This window comes from Alligator sinensis, unplaced genomic scaffold, assembly GCF_000455745.1.
Source record: "Alligator sinensis unplaced genomic scaffold, ASM45574v1 scaffold126_1, whole genome shotgun sequence".
In the NCBI taxonomy this organism is placed as follows: domain Eukaryota; kingdom Metazoa; phylum Chordata; order Crocodylia; family Alligatoridae; genus Alligator; species Alligator sinensis.
In genome coordinates this window covers 4980954-4998901 of record NW_005841842.1, presented here as the reverse complement: position 1 = coordinate 4998901, position 17948 = coordinate 4980954, and the positions used below count along the sequence as shown (strand labels likewise).

Below are 17948 nucleotides of genomic sequence, written 5' to 3'. Positions count from 1 at the left end.
GCTGAAGCTTTTCTATTTGGCATAAAACACCCATTGGGCCCAGGAGGGGGACAGAGACAGAGACAGAGAGTGCGTATGCAAGAGCACATGCAAGTACCTGCCCAGGGTGGCCTGGAGAGTATGGGCAGCTCCAGGCTCCCCATATTCTTCTGTCATAAAGTAAATAGAGGTCCACCACAAAAAAGTAGAAAAAATTATTACTATCTTTTGTTGCAGCCACAAATTCAGGCATTTGTGGCACAACAGAGGGCATGGGCATCTATTTGCTGTTGCCCTTTGCCTGCATAAAAATTATTATAGAAGCACAACGGTGACTATGTTTCCAGCTTTCCCCTCTGCGGACACTGCCGAAGGAGCCAAGGCATCTAACTCAATGTTGTGGAGTCCACTGGGCCACAGGGGACCAAAGAATTAGATGCTACCACACTGACCCTAAAGGCCCTTTTGTGGATCTACCCTTGTGTACTCACTATATTGAATAGCTTTGTAATGCAAATAACTCTGAATATAGAGTAAAATTAAACTTACAATTAAAAGAAATAATTTCGTTGTTTATGATATATACTGGGTTTTATTTAAATAAAAGATTCTTTCAGCTCCTCTCTCTTCAAACAATCCCTAAATAATAGTTGATACTGTGAATGATTTATTACAGGAATCTCACTCATACATCTAACACAGCATTTCAAATCACATCTAGTATTCAATTTTAAGAAACAAAGTAATTTTCATATATTGATGTGATTTATAACTCCTGGAACTGACAGCAGCAGAAGCATTATAGTGTATTAGCATCAGGGACAGAGGAGGCAATTCACTCCAAAGGCCATGCCCATCACCAGAGGACAAAAGGAAGCTTCATCAGACCAAAATGAGATTGCAGGGATTGCATGGGGAAAGTGTCCTCAAAAGGCCTGAATTAGCATACCCAAACTAAACTCGGAATAACTTTGATTCACCTGCTTTTGGTCAAAACTAGTTTTGAAAAGGGCCTGTCCAAGGTTGCAGAAACTTCTGTTACAAGTGTCCCCAGCGCTTGAAAACATTTGAATGTGTAAATAAAACCTTCCACAGTAACTGAATGGACCTGTACACAATTGGAAAATACGGACCTTTGTCCTACCTGTGAAGACCTCTCCTTAAATGTACATTGTGAACAACTGGCTGCCTATATAGACAAGGATCAATACCCTACCAGTAATCACAGGCAAACATGCACAGTATAGTCCCAGGTTAGTCTCTGTAAAAAGTTCAATAGTGCTCATACTGGGGCATATTATTACAGATACAAATCAGACATCTTCAGGGCCAGAGTCTTAATCATCCTGGAAGACTTCTGAGCCCATTTTTTTTCACGAGGGTTTATCATGTCTAAATGCTAAACAGCACAGTGCAAAAATGGCTGTTTTGGCAGCCCCTTCACAAAGGTAAATTGTGTTATGTAATCAAGGAATCTCCATTCAGCCTACACATTAGTGTTTACTCACTACTCTTTCCTGCAATCTTCTACCACTTTTACACTTTGTAAGTGTGGAACCTAGTTATCAAAAGTGGGATTAAGTATCCCCACTTTACTGCTGCTTTACTAAACAATGTGGCTCTGATGCAGAAGCAAGGGAAATAAACTACTTGTTACCTTTCGTAAAATAAGACTTTTAGGTATTAAGAAGAATGCAGCACTGCTGCAAAAACTTGTATTTTCAAAGCAACTGCCTACTTATCATTGCTGCTATATGATACAGCCACATCAGTATCACATAACTTGATGAAGAAGGCATGCACCTGACTGACCTTCATTTACACCAGTGGAAAATTGAGAGCAAAGCAAATTAAGTCAACTGAGTTCCACTAATGTAAAATTAGTATCAGACCCTTTCTGTGTATATTCTGCAAAATGTGTGCATATGTAGATTTTGCTTTCTTCTAAGTCCGTCATAAAAATAAACATGTTCCTGTTGTATATTTGGCTGATCCTGGCTTCCGCTTTATTTTTTACTTAAGTACAAGCACTTGAATTTTAAAAGAAGAAAAGATAAGCTTTACTTTAGATAGAGTGAAAAATCTCAGCACCTATTATTCTTTTCTATTGCCAAAACAAGGATAGAAGATTTCTATAAACCAACAACAAATACAGCCTGACAATCAGAGACAGGTGAAAAAAAGAGCTAAACTTCTCTAGACAAATGGATGTGTTCAGACTCATTTGTTTAGAAATGTACTTGTGCTTATATTTCAGTGCTGGCACAAATCTATGACAGATAGAGTGAATAAATGACAAATGAAGAAGGCTTTGGCCTGCTTTCTTTTTCTTCCTACCCCTCTCACAAAATGCTGACACAAACAGATAAGCCAAAGTAGCAGCAGAGCTTTGCCAGTTTATCAACATTCTTTGGTTTCACAGTTACTCTCTTTTCAAATTTAAGTGATGAATTTCAGCTCTGCTGAAGGGTAAAGGATTATGAATTCTGGAAGCTGAAGTCTCCCAATTACCTGGAGGCCAAGTGCAAATGAATAACAAGTGGGGGAAACACATATATAAAATTGTCTTCTTGGTGTGTATACTTTATGGAGTACAATATCATAATGGGGGCCTGTACATCAATCCTGACTTTCAAAAGGGGAAATATTCTGTAGTCATGGGCTAGGGACAGACATTACACATAAACCAGTTTAAGTGATCAGAAACTGGTTTAAACCTGTACCAGAACAGAGGTTGAGTGTGCACAAACCAGTTTGAAAATGGCTAAAATCAGTTTGAGAGAAACCTGGTTGATGTAGTACGAGACTTAACTGATTTGGCTCAAACCTGTTAATGCAATCTTTGTCCCAGACCCCTTGCTAGTTTAAGTTAAACCAGACTCCCCCAGCATCCCGGCATGCTCTCTGGGCTGGGCAGGGCTTTGCTCCAAAGCAGAGCTGGCCCCTCGCCTCTGCTCCCTGGCTGGAGCTCCAGCAGAGACTGCAGGTACAGCAGGGTCTGCCTAGCTTCCCCCTGCCTTATCCCCTGCCTCCTCCCCACACTGCTCATTGCTCAAGCAGGAATCCCCCACTCCCTCCCTCTCATCTCCCACAGCATGGACCCCAGCCCCATGGAACCTAGACACATGGTATGCTAGCTAATGCTGAAAGGTGTCTGTGCATGTGTGTGACTCCAACTTCACTGGGACAGGCAGACAGAACAGTTTTGCTGATGGGGTGATAAACACTGTTATCAACTCCCTGCTGGCTTGCTTGCCCATCAGTTTGCTGCAGACAGTATAAAGAAGCAGGGAAGGAGATTGAAAAGCCCCATATCATCAACAATGCATGCACTGCACACCCCTCCTTCCCTCAGAGTGCTAGCAGGGGGCTGGCAATCCCCTAAGGCCATAGACAACAGGCCCCACATACTCTATCCCTTAAAAGCCAAGTCAGCACCAGCCTCTGAAATATGGAACTGTCCTGGCCAAACTGAGACATATGGTCACCTTACCTACATAGCCATTATGTTAGGGACTGGAGCGTGGATTATCTGGCCTAGTGGTCAATCACCTGAAACACTGGTGAAATCCAGGCTCAGCTTCTAAAGATTGGGGTGGGGAGGGGTGGGGATCGACACCAGAACTGGAATCAGTAGTGTTAGCCGTAGTCAGGATATGCTAAGAGTTAAGCAGGCTTTCTCTTATCAGATCTCTGGCTTTGACTATTGGCTCCCCATTCCAGCCCTAACTCCTGGTGTATCCTGACTCCAGCTAACACTCCTGATTCCAGTTCTGATGTCAGATCTCCAGTTCCTTGGGAATTCAGCCTGGACTTTACTAGTGAATCAGGCATAACCACCCATGTCCTGATCCCTAACATAATGACTACATAAGTAGGGTGACCATATGTCCCAGTCTGGTGGGACAGTCCTGGTTTTCAGAGGCTGGTCCTAGCTGGCCAGTGAATTGGGGCAGGGAAATGGAGCAGCACAAGCTGTGAAATAGGAAGCTCTATCAGATAACAAAATTGCCCTAAAACAAGTTATCTGCATTAGTGGAATGACCATTAAAAAAGGGAGATGATTGTTAACACCCATGAAGTAAAGAACAATGAGCCATTAACGGGCCATTAACTCCCTTAGCTTCCTGAAAAGTAATACCAGAGCTGCACTATAGTACCCCACCCCCAATTCTCCCTGGTGCAGCACCACAGACTTGAGAGCGTTTGTGTTGGGGGGTGGGGGAGACAGTGTCCCAAATTTCACACTGTCCCATATGGTCACCCTATACATATGGAGTAGGGCTGTGTGAAGCTTTGGTCATTGATTCGATGCAGTGGAGATTCAGTCCAATTCGGTGGCCGAATCTCCGAATCTGAAGACCCTTTAATTTCTCTGAATCAAATCAGAACCCTCGGAATCAATTCAGAGAGATTCGATGATTCGACACAGCTTTAAATGTTTTTTCTACATACCTCAAGGTACCAGGCAGCTCGTGAATGCTGACATGGTGGGGCAGATGGAGGGTCCCACAGGAACATGGGGGGGTCTCCAGCGCACTTGGCAGCAGACCCAGAAGTGGACCAGAAGTACTTCCAGTTCACTCCTGCATCTGCCGGGGATTGCGCCCCGCCCCCCCCAGCTTGGCAACTGGTGCCTCCTGGGTCTGGGGGGTGCCCGAGGTCTCCCCGCAGCCAATTGCCAAGCCGGGGAGGCACACACGGGGGTGGGGGTTCTCCCACATACTTGACAGCAGACCCAGAAGTGGACTGAAAGTACTTCTGGTCTACTTCTGGGTCTGCTGCCAAGCAGACAGGGGGCCCCTCACACTCCTGTGGGATGCTCCATCTGCCCCACCATCACACAGTGTTCACAAGCTGCTCCTGGTACCTTGTAGAAAAAACATTTCAAGCTGTGTCTGTGGCCGAATTGCTGATTCTCTGAATAAGCATCAAATCTTCAGAATTGGATTAGGACGAATTGAGTTGGGACAGTGATCCAAATCAACAAATTGAATCACTGTCCCCAATTTGGGTCAAAGGCAAATCGAATATGGCCCGTTTTGCACACCCTTAATATGGAGCTATAATGGTGGCTGGGGTTCTGCTCCTCTCTCTGGCCTCAGAGAGGGAAGGGCAGAGTTCACTCTACAGCATCACAGTTACTTTTAACCCTTTCAGAGCTTCTCCCTAATTGGCAAAGCTGTTGGCTGTACCACCGCAAACCACAAGTGGCTGTGGAAGACTTGAAACAAGTTTTTGCCTGAAGGAGCGAGTGAGCTAGCTGAGGGCAAGTGAGCTGCTGCATGCAGTCAGCTCTGGTCATGACTCTGAAGGGAAAAAGGAAAAATTTCCACCCTCCATTCAGCCTTCCCAAAACAAAACAGATATCTTATTTGGGGGCATATGGTATGTGATAAAATATGATAACATACTGGTGTTTATGGAAACTACTGGTCCCATCACACAAGACCTCATTTTCTACAACAACTGAGCATTAAATGCTGGGACTTGCTTTTCCAAGGCCACCAGTGTAAAAATGTTATAAACTTTTGCTTTAGGAAAACCCTTTGGAATTAATATTTAAATTTCCAGTTCCCTCCTTCTATACTATATTTTTGCACTTTCTATTCTGTAACCATCTATGTGAGCAACATAAAATAAAAATCACCAGCATTAGAAAAAGGACTACAGAACCGTCCCAACAGTGTGATTTACAGGTGTAGAGAGGGTTGTTAACAAACATCTTTTTCAGACCATCCTATGGAAAAAGCAGAACGGTAAACCCTTAAAAGAATACCCTTTGTGTGCCTACATGGCAGGTCTTTAGCTCATAAGTAGATTTTCTAACACTTATGCACAGAAGAGAGAGATACATATGGTCAGGAAAGAGAGACAAGTTGGAGAGAGTGTGGCTCAGTAAGAAGGACCCTGCTCTGAAAGCAAGGGGGCACCAGGTTCCAGTCTGGACTCCTGTTCCAAAAGAAAAGATGCTCGCCCTACACTCTGTCCATCTTATCCAATGCCTATCATGTGCAAGATGCCATGGCTCAAGTTCAAAAGAAATGCTGAAGAGGGGAAGGGATAATGCTTAACCTTTAGAACAGTGATTGGCATGAACAGTGTGTGCCCCCGGTGGCTGGGAGGTGGCACGGTGGCGACAGGAATGCGGCAGCGGCAGCGGGAATGGCAGGAGCATGGCAGTGGTAAGCAGGGGAGCATCTACCACTGGCACTGTCAGTGGCAAGGAAGGGTGGTGAGCACCAACCAAGGGTCAGTGACCACCCGCAGTCACTGCCAGCAGCATTGGCGCTGGCCCGTGGGAACTGCAGAGTGCCCACAGATACCGCCAGCAGTGTCGGTGGCACCTTTTTGCAGGGGGTGCACCGCCATGCTCAGGGAGTGCACATGCACCCCTTACGTGTTGCCCCTGGTGATTAGAGCACTGGGCTGGCAACTCAGAGAGATTCAAGTCCCTTTGGCTGAAGACAGCCTAGAATCAGAGTCTCCTGAATCCCAGGTGAGTAGCTTAAACACCTAGGACATTTTTACACATGCTCGGGGGAGGCAGGGGGTGAAGGACACTTTAATTAGAGCAGTTCTGAGAGCCACTCTAATTAAAGCACCTGCAGCTTTTTATGCACAAGCATCTCCATGCTTCAAAATGGTGGTGGGGGCACTTTAACTAAAGCTTATTGAATGAGCTTTAGTTAAAGCACCCCTGCCACCATTTTGAAGCATGAGGACATTATTACATGAGATGCAGAGGCTGATGGAAGTGCGCTAACAAGCACGCTTCAGCAGATTCGATTAATTGAGTCGTGTTCTGACACACAGTAATTACAGTGCATTGGAGCCACCTCCCTGCTCATCCACAGGCACCCTTAACTGTTTTGACTAAAACACTTCTTTGGTCTGTTCCCTCACCCCAGCTAGCCCCTGGGATATGTGCCAGTGGAACCATCTTCTCGAAGTCAAATGACAACTGATCAGATTTCTTTCATGTATTTTGAAATCAGCAGGAGTCTCTGAACACAATGAATCCAAACAGTAAAAAGTAAACAGAAATGAGTGGCAGTTAAAGAATCAACAATATACCATCTTTCCAGGTGTTCTATCCAGTTGACAACTTGGCAAACAAGGGATTAAATTAGATTACATTTGGCAAAAAAGAGAGATTAAATTATCATAGCCCAATTTCCCTAAATTTTTCTTTGAATTCCCATTGAAACATAACTCAATATGCACTATAACTAAAAATGTCAAATGATTCTATGTAAATCTTAGTAACTTTGGCAGAATTTAGAGATGATGGGATCACCAGGACTAGAGTAATGCCAATATTAAAATCTCAGAACTGGGTAATTGCTCCAGGATTGTATTACCAAGTGTGTATACATTGTTGAGGCAGCAGGAAAAACATGACAGAGAAGAGCCTAATTGAGGGTTCAAAGCAGAGCAGAACAGCAGAGTATCTGTTGAGGCTGTAGGAGCAGATCAATCTTTTCCAAGAGCAAATATGTGGATAGAAGACTCATGGAGAGGAAATTTCTAGAGAGCTTCCCCAATATTCCTTCCTCATGGTTATGTTCCAGGGGGAGTTCTTGGGAAGCCTTATTAAAATTTGTTTGCCAAACTAAATGGAGAGCTGGGTAATTTCCATGTATCCAGTGGAATCAATCCTTTTCTGGATCCTGCCAAATCACTTGGTCAGAAAAGACTTTCCAGCCACAAAAACAGGCCACAACAGGCTACCAAGAACACAATCCTGACAAAGCCAGGTGGTTGAGAAGATCTGAGGAGCAGGGTCTGTGCACCAACCTTTTTATCCTTATCACAGGGTAGGCATGAGGTGGAGAGCTAGACACTCCAAGGACACTTTGCTAAGGGGCCTGAGTCCTGGCAGTGTGTGTACGAACGAATGTGGATAAGTACTCATAGGAAAACTGCTGTGCGCACATTAGTAAGTGAAAACAAATGGGTCTGTGGATTCAGAGGCACCCATTTCCAAAGGATTTAGTTTTAAAATGAAATCTCTTGAAGAAATGTAGAGTCAAGATGCTTGTTACTGACATCCTTTCAATATTTCTAATGCCATAATTTCTCCCATGTTAATGTGGATTTAAAATGTCTCAGAAATACATGAAATATACCCAGGAGGTCCACTTAAGGAGTTCTGGTTATACTTTCTTTATAGACATAGTGGCTCTTTATGAAAGTTCTTCTCTTTGAGAAAGATATTCTACGCAAGGTAAAAGGATTTCAAAAAATCCTTAAAAGCATATACAGTAGTACCTTTTATATTAACAAGGGAACCTATACATTTCATGTGCTGTTCCAAGGAATGAAATATTTGTCCTTCTGCAACTACAGCCTTGTAAGCCTTCCTACCCCTGCCCCCCCAATCCATAATCACCATATACTAATATCCCAATACCAACCTTAAACATTTTAAACCCACATGCTTCTATGGCTGGACATTAAAGGGCTTTCAACCTTTTTACTCTCCTTTATTCGCCTCCACAAAGAGAACTGTTGAGACGCATGAAATACCGGTTCACTACAGATACTATCACATTAAAAGTTGCTTACTCAAACAATAGTATTTTATTCCAAATGACAGAGCACAGAACCATGATGTTCAGGATGGTAGTTTTGATGTGCCAGCAATGAGTGGCGATGGCTTACTAGACAGAATGCCGTCTCCTGATTAGATACACACCCTGTCTCCTTCAATCTACTAATATTTTAACTATCACTTTTATTCTCTAGATTGGTAGAAGTGCTACTTTTAACACACATTAACTGGTGTTGATTCCCTTTCTGGTTATTTACATTTAAAATACAGCTTTATATAAAAACTGATTATTAATAGGTGAACCATAGAAAAGATTGTTCTGGGTTACTCAAATGAGTGGAGAGTTTCTTTTCTTCTCACTCACAATCATGAATGTGTCTTTTGGAAAGTTATCACAGAAGTGAATGAATCACTGTAGTTTCTTTATCACATTATGACCTTACAGAGTATGTTACTGGGTTTTTTTAAATAAAAGGGAAATTTTGTAACTTAAAAATGTGGAGAGACCAGTCTAATTCCAAAAAATCAAATTGCAACCTGCTACTAGAGCAGGGGAAGGCAAAATCGTGGATGCGCCCGGCAGCCAGACTCCACGTCCCAGTAGCCTGGGCAGCTGCTCTGGGGTTGGGCCTGGGATCTTGCGGTGATGACAACATGGTCTGGAGCCAGGGCAGAGCTACAATCTGTTGCCTGCATGCCCCGGCCCTGCCTCCAGACCACGCCATCATGACCGAAAGATCTGAGCCCTAGAGCAGCTTCCCAACCAGCCACGCGCCCTGCCAGCGCTGCTGGGGCTGGTCTCCATGGAAACCCTGGCTCTGTGCTGTCATAGCCCCAACCACTGCTGGGGTCTCCACAGAGACTGACCACAGCAATACAGGCAGGGGCTGCTGGGAAATGGAGTCTGTCATGGGCCCAATGTGACCCATGGGCTAGACTTTGCTTGCCCCTGTACTAGAGCATTGCTACTGTTGATTTTGTTAAACATCAATTGAAAAAGTATATATTTAGCATAACAACATGTAAAACAATGTAAGGATCCAAGCTTCCAAAGACCAAAGCTTGTGCATCAATGTATTTCCTGGGAATACTCATGCAAACAAAGTTGTGCAAAGTTGAGCACAACCCATACTTCTGTTCTCCCCATTTCCCAGATAAAAATCTTCTGCATGCAAGTAAAATTAAATTGACAAATAGGTTTAAGCTAAGAAAAAAAATTGAGCTAATTCACGCAAAAATTAAACAGTTATAGAAGTCTATTTAGAAACAGTGGGGAAGCAGGTGGCAAATTGGAACATTCTTCCTTATTTTTGTGCCTGTAGTATCTGCTGTGAATGAGGAAGAATCAGCAATTTTCCTCTTGCCTCAGAAAAGAAATAGAAAAAGATAGGTCTTGAGCAATTTTCCAAAATAATGTAACAAAAGGTCTCTGAGATGTATTGTTTCCAGACCCTTTGTGTTCTCAGTATGCTTCACTGCAAAATTCTTACTGCTAGCATTTTACAGTATATCTCCTCTTCCAGATGTGAAAATGCAGTTTATTAGCCTGTACACCAGCTGCATGGGGGTTTTTTTTATAAAGTCTGGTTCTTATAAAGTAACCAAAGTGATCAAAGCAAGAAGGAAAATTAGACTGAAGCTTTTATGTTGTTATTATAACAACAACTGCGTGAAAGCCAAGATGCAAAATCGATGGGCTAAGATTAAATTTCTTCTGTCAGCATATGAACTTTCAGAATGTCCAGTCATTCCTTGAGCAGACACTACATAGGACATGAGGGTATGTTCTACTGTTTCTACTTGTGATAATCAATAACTGTTTTACAGGTATTTCAGACATTTTTTTCCTTTCCTTTTGATTTGTGTGCGCCCTCCCGCTTACCATCACATCACTGAACTAAGGCTAAAAACAGATGGCTTTTTGTTGCAGCATCAGCTGATCAGATTGATCAGCAAAATGAGCAAACATTGCTGGTGTCCTGCAGAGAAGCCCCTGCCACTTCCAGGGTTTCTGGGGCCCCCTCCAGAGTTGCAGACTGTGACCTAACCCTGGGACACAGCAGCATAAAACACATGCTATGGGAATCCCCCTATGGGCAGATTCCCAGGGTGCCCATTGGCATGAACAGAAGGGGGAATTCTCATAGGGTTTCCAGGGCACACAGGATCAGGCCCCTGAAACCCTGGGAGTGCCTGCCAATGGGGTTCCTCCATTTGCAGATACTTGCTCCAAGTCAGGTGAGAAAGTGTAATACATGCAAACAGCCAGAGAATCCCCTGCTGGGGGATTCCTGGGGTGCACCTCTGCAAGAAGGCTAACCTAGGCAGGCACACCCAGGACTTCAGAGGCCAGATCCTACCTGCTCCATGAATCCCCCTGCGGAGGAATTCCTGGGGTGCACATGATCAGGCCCCTGAAACAGGAGCACCTGCCCAGGGTGGCTGGAGAGCCGGGCTGCCTGCATGCTCCCACCATAAAGCAAAGAAACATCTCCAGCAAAAAAGCCGCACCACTTTATGTCACCTAATGTCATGGCCACAATTTTGGGCACTTGTGATGCAACAATGGTTATGGGTGTCTGCTTGCTTGGCTGTTGTGCTGTCATAAAAAATGTTACTGGGGCAAAAAGGCAATGCCTATTTCTAAGCCTAAAGTATGAACTTGAATCTTAGTTTTACGAACTCTTGGGACTTAATCACAAGTCTTGTGATGGTTGTTGTTTTTCTTATGAAACCTTTCCACTCTGGGGTCCAATGGATACATTTGGTGATATAAAAATCTCGCATTTCAATTAAAAAAAATTCTGACCTTCATGATTATGGTCCAAAGATTGAATATATTTATCCTTTGCTCAAAAGGTAGAAAACAAGTTTTTAAAAAACCTCCAGATTTATTTTAAACCAATTAGAACAGTTTGCATGTCTTCAGTCACTAAAGGCATCTGATAAACCTTTAAGAGCAATTTAAAATATGTATTTCAGATACAGGGATAACTTTGTGTTTTTCTACACAAACACTTAGGTGATCTGATATCCTGCGTGTGTGAGGTTTCCATTGCCATAAGAAATTTCACTTTTGTTCTGGCTTGTTATACTGAAACAAAGCTTTGGCTATTTCTCCCCTGATCTTGAGCTTCATAATTAAAATGCCTACAGACCTTTAAGGACTGAAAATCTTTGGGCCAAAAGGTGTCCTAATCGTTTTTTTATTTTTGTGCCAGGAATGAGCCAGAAAGGGACAGTAACAGAGGGAGAGGGGAGGAGGAGGAAGGGAACTAGAGAAGGATGGGAGGAAGAAATGAATTATAGAAAAAATTTGAACTACTGCAAGGGATTCTAAGGATAAGAGAAAATCTGGAAATGGGAGAGGTATTAGAAGAGGGGAGAGATGGGTGTCGTGTAGTAAATGAGCCCACCCATCCTAGCCTTCAAACAAGCACTGAACCTCACCAACCTCATCACCAGAAGCAAACTTCCTCAAGCCCAGAACACACAAAAGGATCCAGACCGTGCCGTGACAAGAAATGCAAAACCTGCCAACACATCTCCACCACCCCCACTATTACTACACCCCACAACAGAGCCATCAGCATCCCTGGATCTTACAGCTGCACCTCCAGAAATGTAATATACCTCATCCAATGCACCAAATGCCCTGATGGAAGATATGTAGGAGAAACCAAACAACAACTGCGCACCAGAATGAACGCACACCGGAAATCTATCAAAGACAGAAATACCCAATTACCGGTGGGGGCACATTTCTCACAGGAGGGCCACTCTCTCTCCAATCTCTCAGTCCTGATCCTCAAGGGAAACTTACACAACACTTCCCAGAGACGAGCCTATGAGCTCCATTTCATCAACCTCCTGGATACTAGAGATCATGGACTAAACATAGACATTGGATTTTTGATACATTACAATCTGCCTGGCAACTGACTCCCCAGCCCAGCCCAGCCCCTGGCTTCTTTACTTTTCATTCCATCCAGGAAGAGCACACACCAACTGCTGACACTTCCTTAGCCTGACGAAGGGTTTTTGAACTCGAAATCTTGCTTAATAACTATTCTCCAACTATTTGGGTTGGTCTAATAAAAGATATCAAATTCACCCAAGGAACCTTGTCTGTCTGTGTAGTAAATGAGGCATTGGAAGGGGAAAAAAAACAGCTGTGTGTTGTTTTATTTCATATGGAAACAAGATTTTCTTTTTCCATTCCTAGCTAGGGAGGTGCTTTCACTGTTCGATTTTTCAGTGATAGGGCATGGGAAGGGTTGGAGAAAGCTTTGGTGAAGGTTGCAGGGATTATGGCTTACAAACACTGGGTAAAATTTTGGAGTTGGGGGGAAAAAGACCACACCAAAACTGAATTTGAAAGGACTGTGAAACTGAAGGAATTCTGCATCATGCTGTCAGTCAGGAACTTCCTGCTAACACCAATTGTTTACTAATTTACTTTGCACTCTTTCTGACTGTAGTTTAAAAAAATGGGTGGAAATTAGTGACATTTCTTTATACCACACATGGAAACACAAGTCTGTTGATCCCGGATAGCCCTCATCAACCATCTTCGAACAAGTAAGATAGTCATAAAAGACAATCCCTTGCAGTCAAGGATGACTGCAGAAGGAGCAGATATCTAAAGCATTACAGACTATATTACTTGTTGTCATTTATCCTGTCAGTCACTAGTTGGGAACCTTCATTTGCAAACTAAAATCACAGACTATAATAGCCACTTCTGATCCACTTTAGCACCTTAGATCAATGGGAATCTCCAGCCATTAAACATAAATAATCTGCTACTTTTACGTGTACAGCTTTACACAAACCAAAACTGCTTGGGTAAGTATAGTCAACCCAGATTCAGGGTACATAGTTTACAGACTATCGTAGCTCAGCCTAGGTCTAGCCTTAATTTCAAATATTTCAGCGAACTAACTGAAGTGCTATAATTTCTGCAATACATGAGACAGCTTTACCTTTTTCCTATAGTCATATGGGACAAGGAAGAGAAGGAGGGGATGATTTTTTTGCTTAATCCCAATACATACAAAACCCTTGGAGCTCTGCACATCACACTGCTAGCCTCATTTTAATTTGACTGACTATTTTTTCAACATTCAAGTATGCAGAATAGCACTGTAGGAAAAAAAAAAGAAAGCCATAGTATTCAATTCAAAGTTGATTTTAAACTGCAAAAACAAGAGCGTGTCAAACCAGAAGTTTCCATTTTGTTCCAATTTTATATTTGCATACCTTACCTGCCTAGCCAATTTAAATGAAATGCAGTAAAACAAGCATTAGAGCCAAGAACACAGAAATGACAAATTATTCATTTCTGCAGTGTATGCATGGGAGGAATAACAGAAAAGAGGGGGAGGGGGGAGGAAGCTTGAGCAAAAAATGAGATTCATGAGGGAACATGAGAAAAAATGAGATAAGGGAACATAAGACTGTGATATCTGACAAATACTTAACATGGAAGTCTCACCAGTATTTAAAAAGTTCAGCGGGAAAATGAACAGATTTGGGGTTCTTTCTACTCTTTCCTCAGAGTCTAAAGATTCCAATGTCAAGCTCTAACACAGTGGTTCTCGACTTTTTTTAGACTCAAGGCACCCTCGTTAAACTCAAGGCATGCCTCGGAAAATGACAGCTCTTAGCTTTCACTATTTTTTTTTTTGGACTACAGAGAAATAATAATAGAACAATTCTCTTGTTACAAAGAATTCAGAAAGACAACAACAGGTCAGAATGTTTCTGATGCTCTGGATTTTTATTTGAACTCTCTGGGTTCGTCTTGTGAACCATTCATCAATGGCTCAGTGTCTAGTTGGAAGGAGGTATCAAGTGGAGTTCCCCAGGAGCCTGTCTTGGGTATGGAATTATTTAGCATCTCTTTAATGATTTGGATAATGGGGTTGAGTGCACAGATAGCAAATTTGAAGGTGACACCACATTGGACAGAGTTGCAGATGCTCTGGGTGGTAGAGCTAGGATCCAGAGCAACCTGGATAGACTGGAGAAAGAGTAGGAAAACAATCAGGTGAAATTCAAAAAGGACAAATGGAAAATCCTGCACGTGGGAAAGAAAAAAAAATACATGCACAAACAGAGACTGAGGAATGATTCGCTAGGATGCAGTACTGCAGAGAAGGACCAAGGATTTGGGTGTTACAGTGAACCAGAAGCTGAATATGAGCCAAAGTGTGCTCTTGCTGCAAACAAAAGCCAATAGCGCACTGGGTTGTATTAACAGAAGTGTCACCTGCAAATTAAGGGAAGTGATTCAACACTGGTGAGGCCTCACCTGGACTGTGTCTGGCTTTGGGACTGACACTTTAGAAAAATGTGGACAGATTGGAAAGAGTCCAGTAGAGAATGACAAAAATGACTAGAGGCCTGGGAAGCATAACTTATGAGGAAAGGCTGAAAGAGCTAGAGTTACTTAGTTTGGAAAAGAAAAGACTAAGACAGATTTGATTAGTTTTCAAGTACCTGAAGGGTGATTGTAAAGATATAGGGATATAGCCTTTTTTTCTGCAGCTGTAGGGGACAGGACTAGGCAACAGCATTATATTGTGGCAGAGGAAATTTAGTTTGCAAATTAAGAAACACTTTCTGACTGTGAGAGTGGTAAAGCATTGGAACAGGCTCCATAAACAAGCTGCAGAATCTCCACCCTTGGAAATGTTCAAGAGCAATTTAGACATACACTTGACTGGGATGATTTAGTCAGGGGTGATTCTGCCCTGAGCAGAGGACTGAATTGGATGTCCTCATGAGGTCCCTTCCAGTCCTATGACCCAGATGTTTGCACACCTAATGGTGCTAATAATGCGTGGCATCCTGTGACACCCTTAAAAAGATCTCACATCAGCCTGAGCTACCATGGCACCCTGGCTGAGAATCACTGCTCTAATAACTTTAAACAGTAATTAGCTGCATTCTTTAAGGTAGGGAGAGCTCAGAATCATATTCACGTTTGCATCTGTTTAACACAACTTTGCTTTCTTTCTTTGCTGTTTGCAGTTTCCTTAGCAAAGATGGGTACTCTCCTTTCTTTGCCAGTACAGAGAAGGAGCAGAGCCTTTTCACATGAGAATTGCAGATATTGAGGGGAGTTATACAAGAAAGCCATAGCAGGATTCATAGATTCATAAATTGTGAGGTTAGAAGGGACCCCAAGGGATCATTGGGTCCAGCCCCCTGCACCAGGCAGGAAAGACAACTGAGAGTCAGGTGACCCACGCAAGGTGACTGTATGCTCACTAGCAAGTCAGACCATTTCTCAAATACAGCACTTTTTATCTTCAGCCTCCATTTTGGATATATTCACTCTTACTAAATCCAAGTAGAAAAAGACCACACGCAAGTCTGTATGGCCTGGAACAAAGGCCAATCTGGAATTAAAATAAGCAATGAGACTTACATGAGGGGCAGCAACAAGGATAAAAATAGCTGCACAGTCAGCTGTAGTTATGAAGCCAATGGATACCTTGATCATCTTTAAAACATCTGGTCTCGCCACATCAAATACAGGAACAAATTGAAAGAGACGGATAAATATATTGCACATACCTGGATTAGAGAGAGATCCTCAAGTTGCAACCTGAAGAGGTAGTTTCTGTGGTGAGAAAAAAAAAAGGAAAAAAAAGACAGAGAAAGTTACTATGAATGCTTTGATAAAGTAGTAAAACACAATCATTTATGGAAATAAGAACAAAGGAATGGGTTGGAAGAAGTGACTGAGAATCAAGACTCCTGGATTCTGTTCGGGCTCTGACTCAGACTATCCTTGGGCTAATTACTAAGGGGATAACTCCAAATGTGCTTCTAATTTTGGGTACCAAATTGCAGGCACTTCAGCCTGTTTTCCAAAACTGCTGAGTATTCACAACTCCAACTTAACCTAAGCCTGATCATAAGTTTGTGTAACTTCTTTGATGTCAGAGGTGCTACACCCAACCACCTTGTGCCAAGTATAGGCCAAAAAAACTCCACTTAATTAGAAAAATCTCACTGCAAAGACATGTTCCCATTATGCTTTCAATCTACAAAAATGTACACTGTAGGACTTCATCAACTCCATCAGCTCCCTATGTAAATATGCAAAGCCAAATATGCATGCCTCAGGGAAACTTTTTTATTTGTTGAGTTGCTAGAGTGTTTATAAATTGCATAGAAAAATCTAAAGACTGTTTTCTGCCAAGTATCAGCACCTAAAGCTCTTACTGAACTTGATGGGAGTTCAGAGTGGATCAAGAACAACATATGACCATATCACTCTAAAATCTGTGGAAGGTGGAGGGAGAGCACTTAGGCAGATGAACTTATGCCTTAACCTTTCTCCAGTATATACTTGTAAAAGAATAAAGCTAACGAGTGATACTACAAACTACCCTGGCCTGCCACAACGTCTCAAAGTGGCACCTGCTTAGTTTATATCTGTATTTTGCATCAGCTAAATCAGTTTTATCCCCAGTATCTAAATACATCAACCAATGTCAAATCACACTTTATAGCACTGGTGCTCAGTCTTTTTGCCCTATCTTAGCACACAGAGTGGGGCCCAATCCGGCCATGAGGAGAGGAGATGGGGGCAGTCCAGCTTCAATCCAGAGGCACAGAAAAAGGGGGTATGGTCTGGCCCCAACCTGGCTATATGGGGGAAAGATGTGGCCTGGCCCCAACCTGGTTGTAGCTGCACAGCGGGGTGGTGTGTGGCTCAGTTGCAAAGGCCTTGGGTTTTTGACGGCAGGGGAGGAGTGACAGTTTTAATTGTCACTACTCCCCCACCATCAAATTTATCAACCCATAGAGAGACCTGCAGGCCAGGTACCATGGCTCTGTGGGCCAGATATGGCCCCTGGGCCAGGGATTGAGTGCCCCTGCTCTATAAAAACTAGTATTTCCCTACCCCTGAAAAAAAAAAGAAATTAATACTGCACACTGTCTCTACATCTATAGAGAGATGGCTCCAAACCTGCAGGGTGTGGATTCCCAGATTTGTGACAGGTCTGCTCCAGGGCTCTTCCATATTCCATTCATGCATTTTTCAGACCCTGTTTTCTCTCTGGCTCTCATCATGTCCTTCCCTTTTGTTTACTGCTTATGCATTTTCATAATCTAATTTTCTTCCAATTCCTTTTCCCTGTGCTGGACTTTATTTAGTGCTACTCCCATCACCACCTCCCTTTTCCAGATCTTGTTCCACTCTTTCTTTCTCTCCCTCTTTTTCAGCTTTCTTGCGCACTCATTCAAAAAGGCAGCATCCTGTTTTGCTCTACATTTTCCCTACCTTCTCAGTACATCTAAAAGAACGGCTCATTCACCAAAAAGGTGGTTTGGGGGCATCTCTAAGATGCTCACAGATTTGGGTCAAATTTACCTAATACTTTCAGCA

The 17948-nt window shown here is 42.9% G+C and overlaps 1 protein-coding gene across 3 annotated transcripts in view; it reads right to left on the bottom strand.

The window, feature by feature from the left end:
- The window catches only part of SEMA5A (semaphorin 5A), a 593698-nt gene that overhangs the window by 345578 nt on the left and 230172 nt on the right, over window positions 1-17948 (bottom strand). For all 3 annotated transcript variants that reach the window (XM_006015687.3, XM_025205600.1, XM_025205596.1), the window contains one exon: window positions 16124-16169. In XM_006015687.3, the coding sequence (XP_006015749.1) occupies window positions 16124-16169 (46 nt within the window). The remainder of the gene's footprint in view (window positions 1-16123; window positions 16170-17948) is intronic.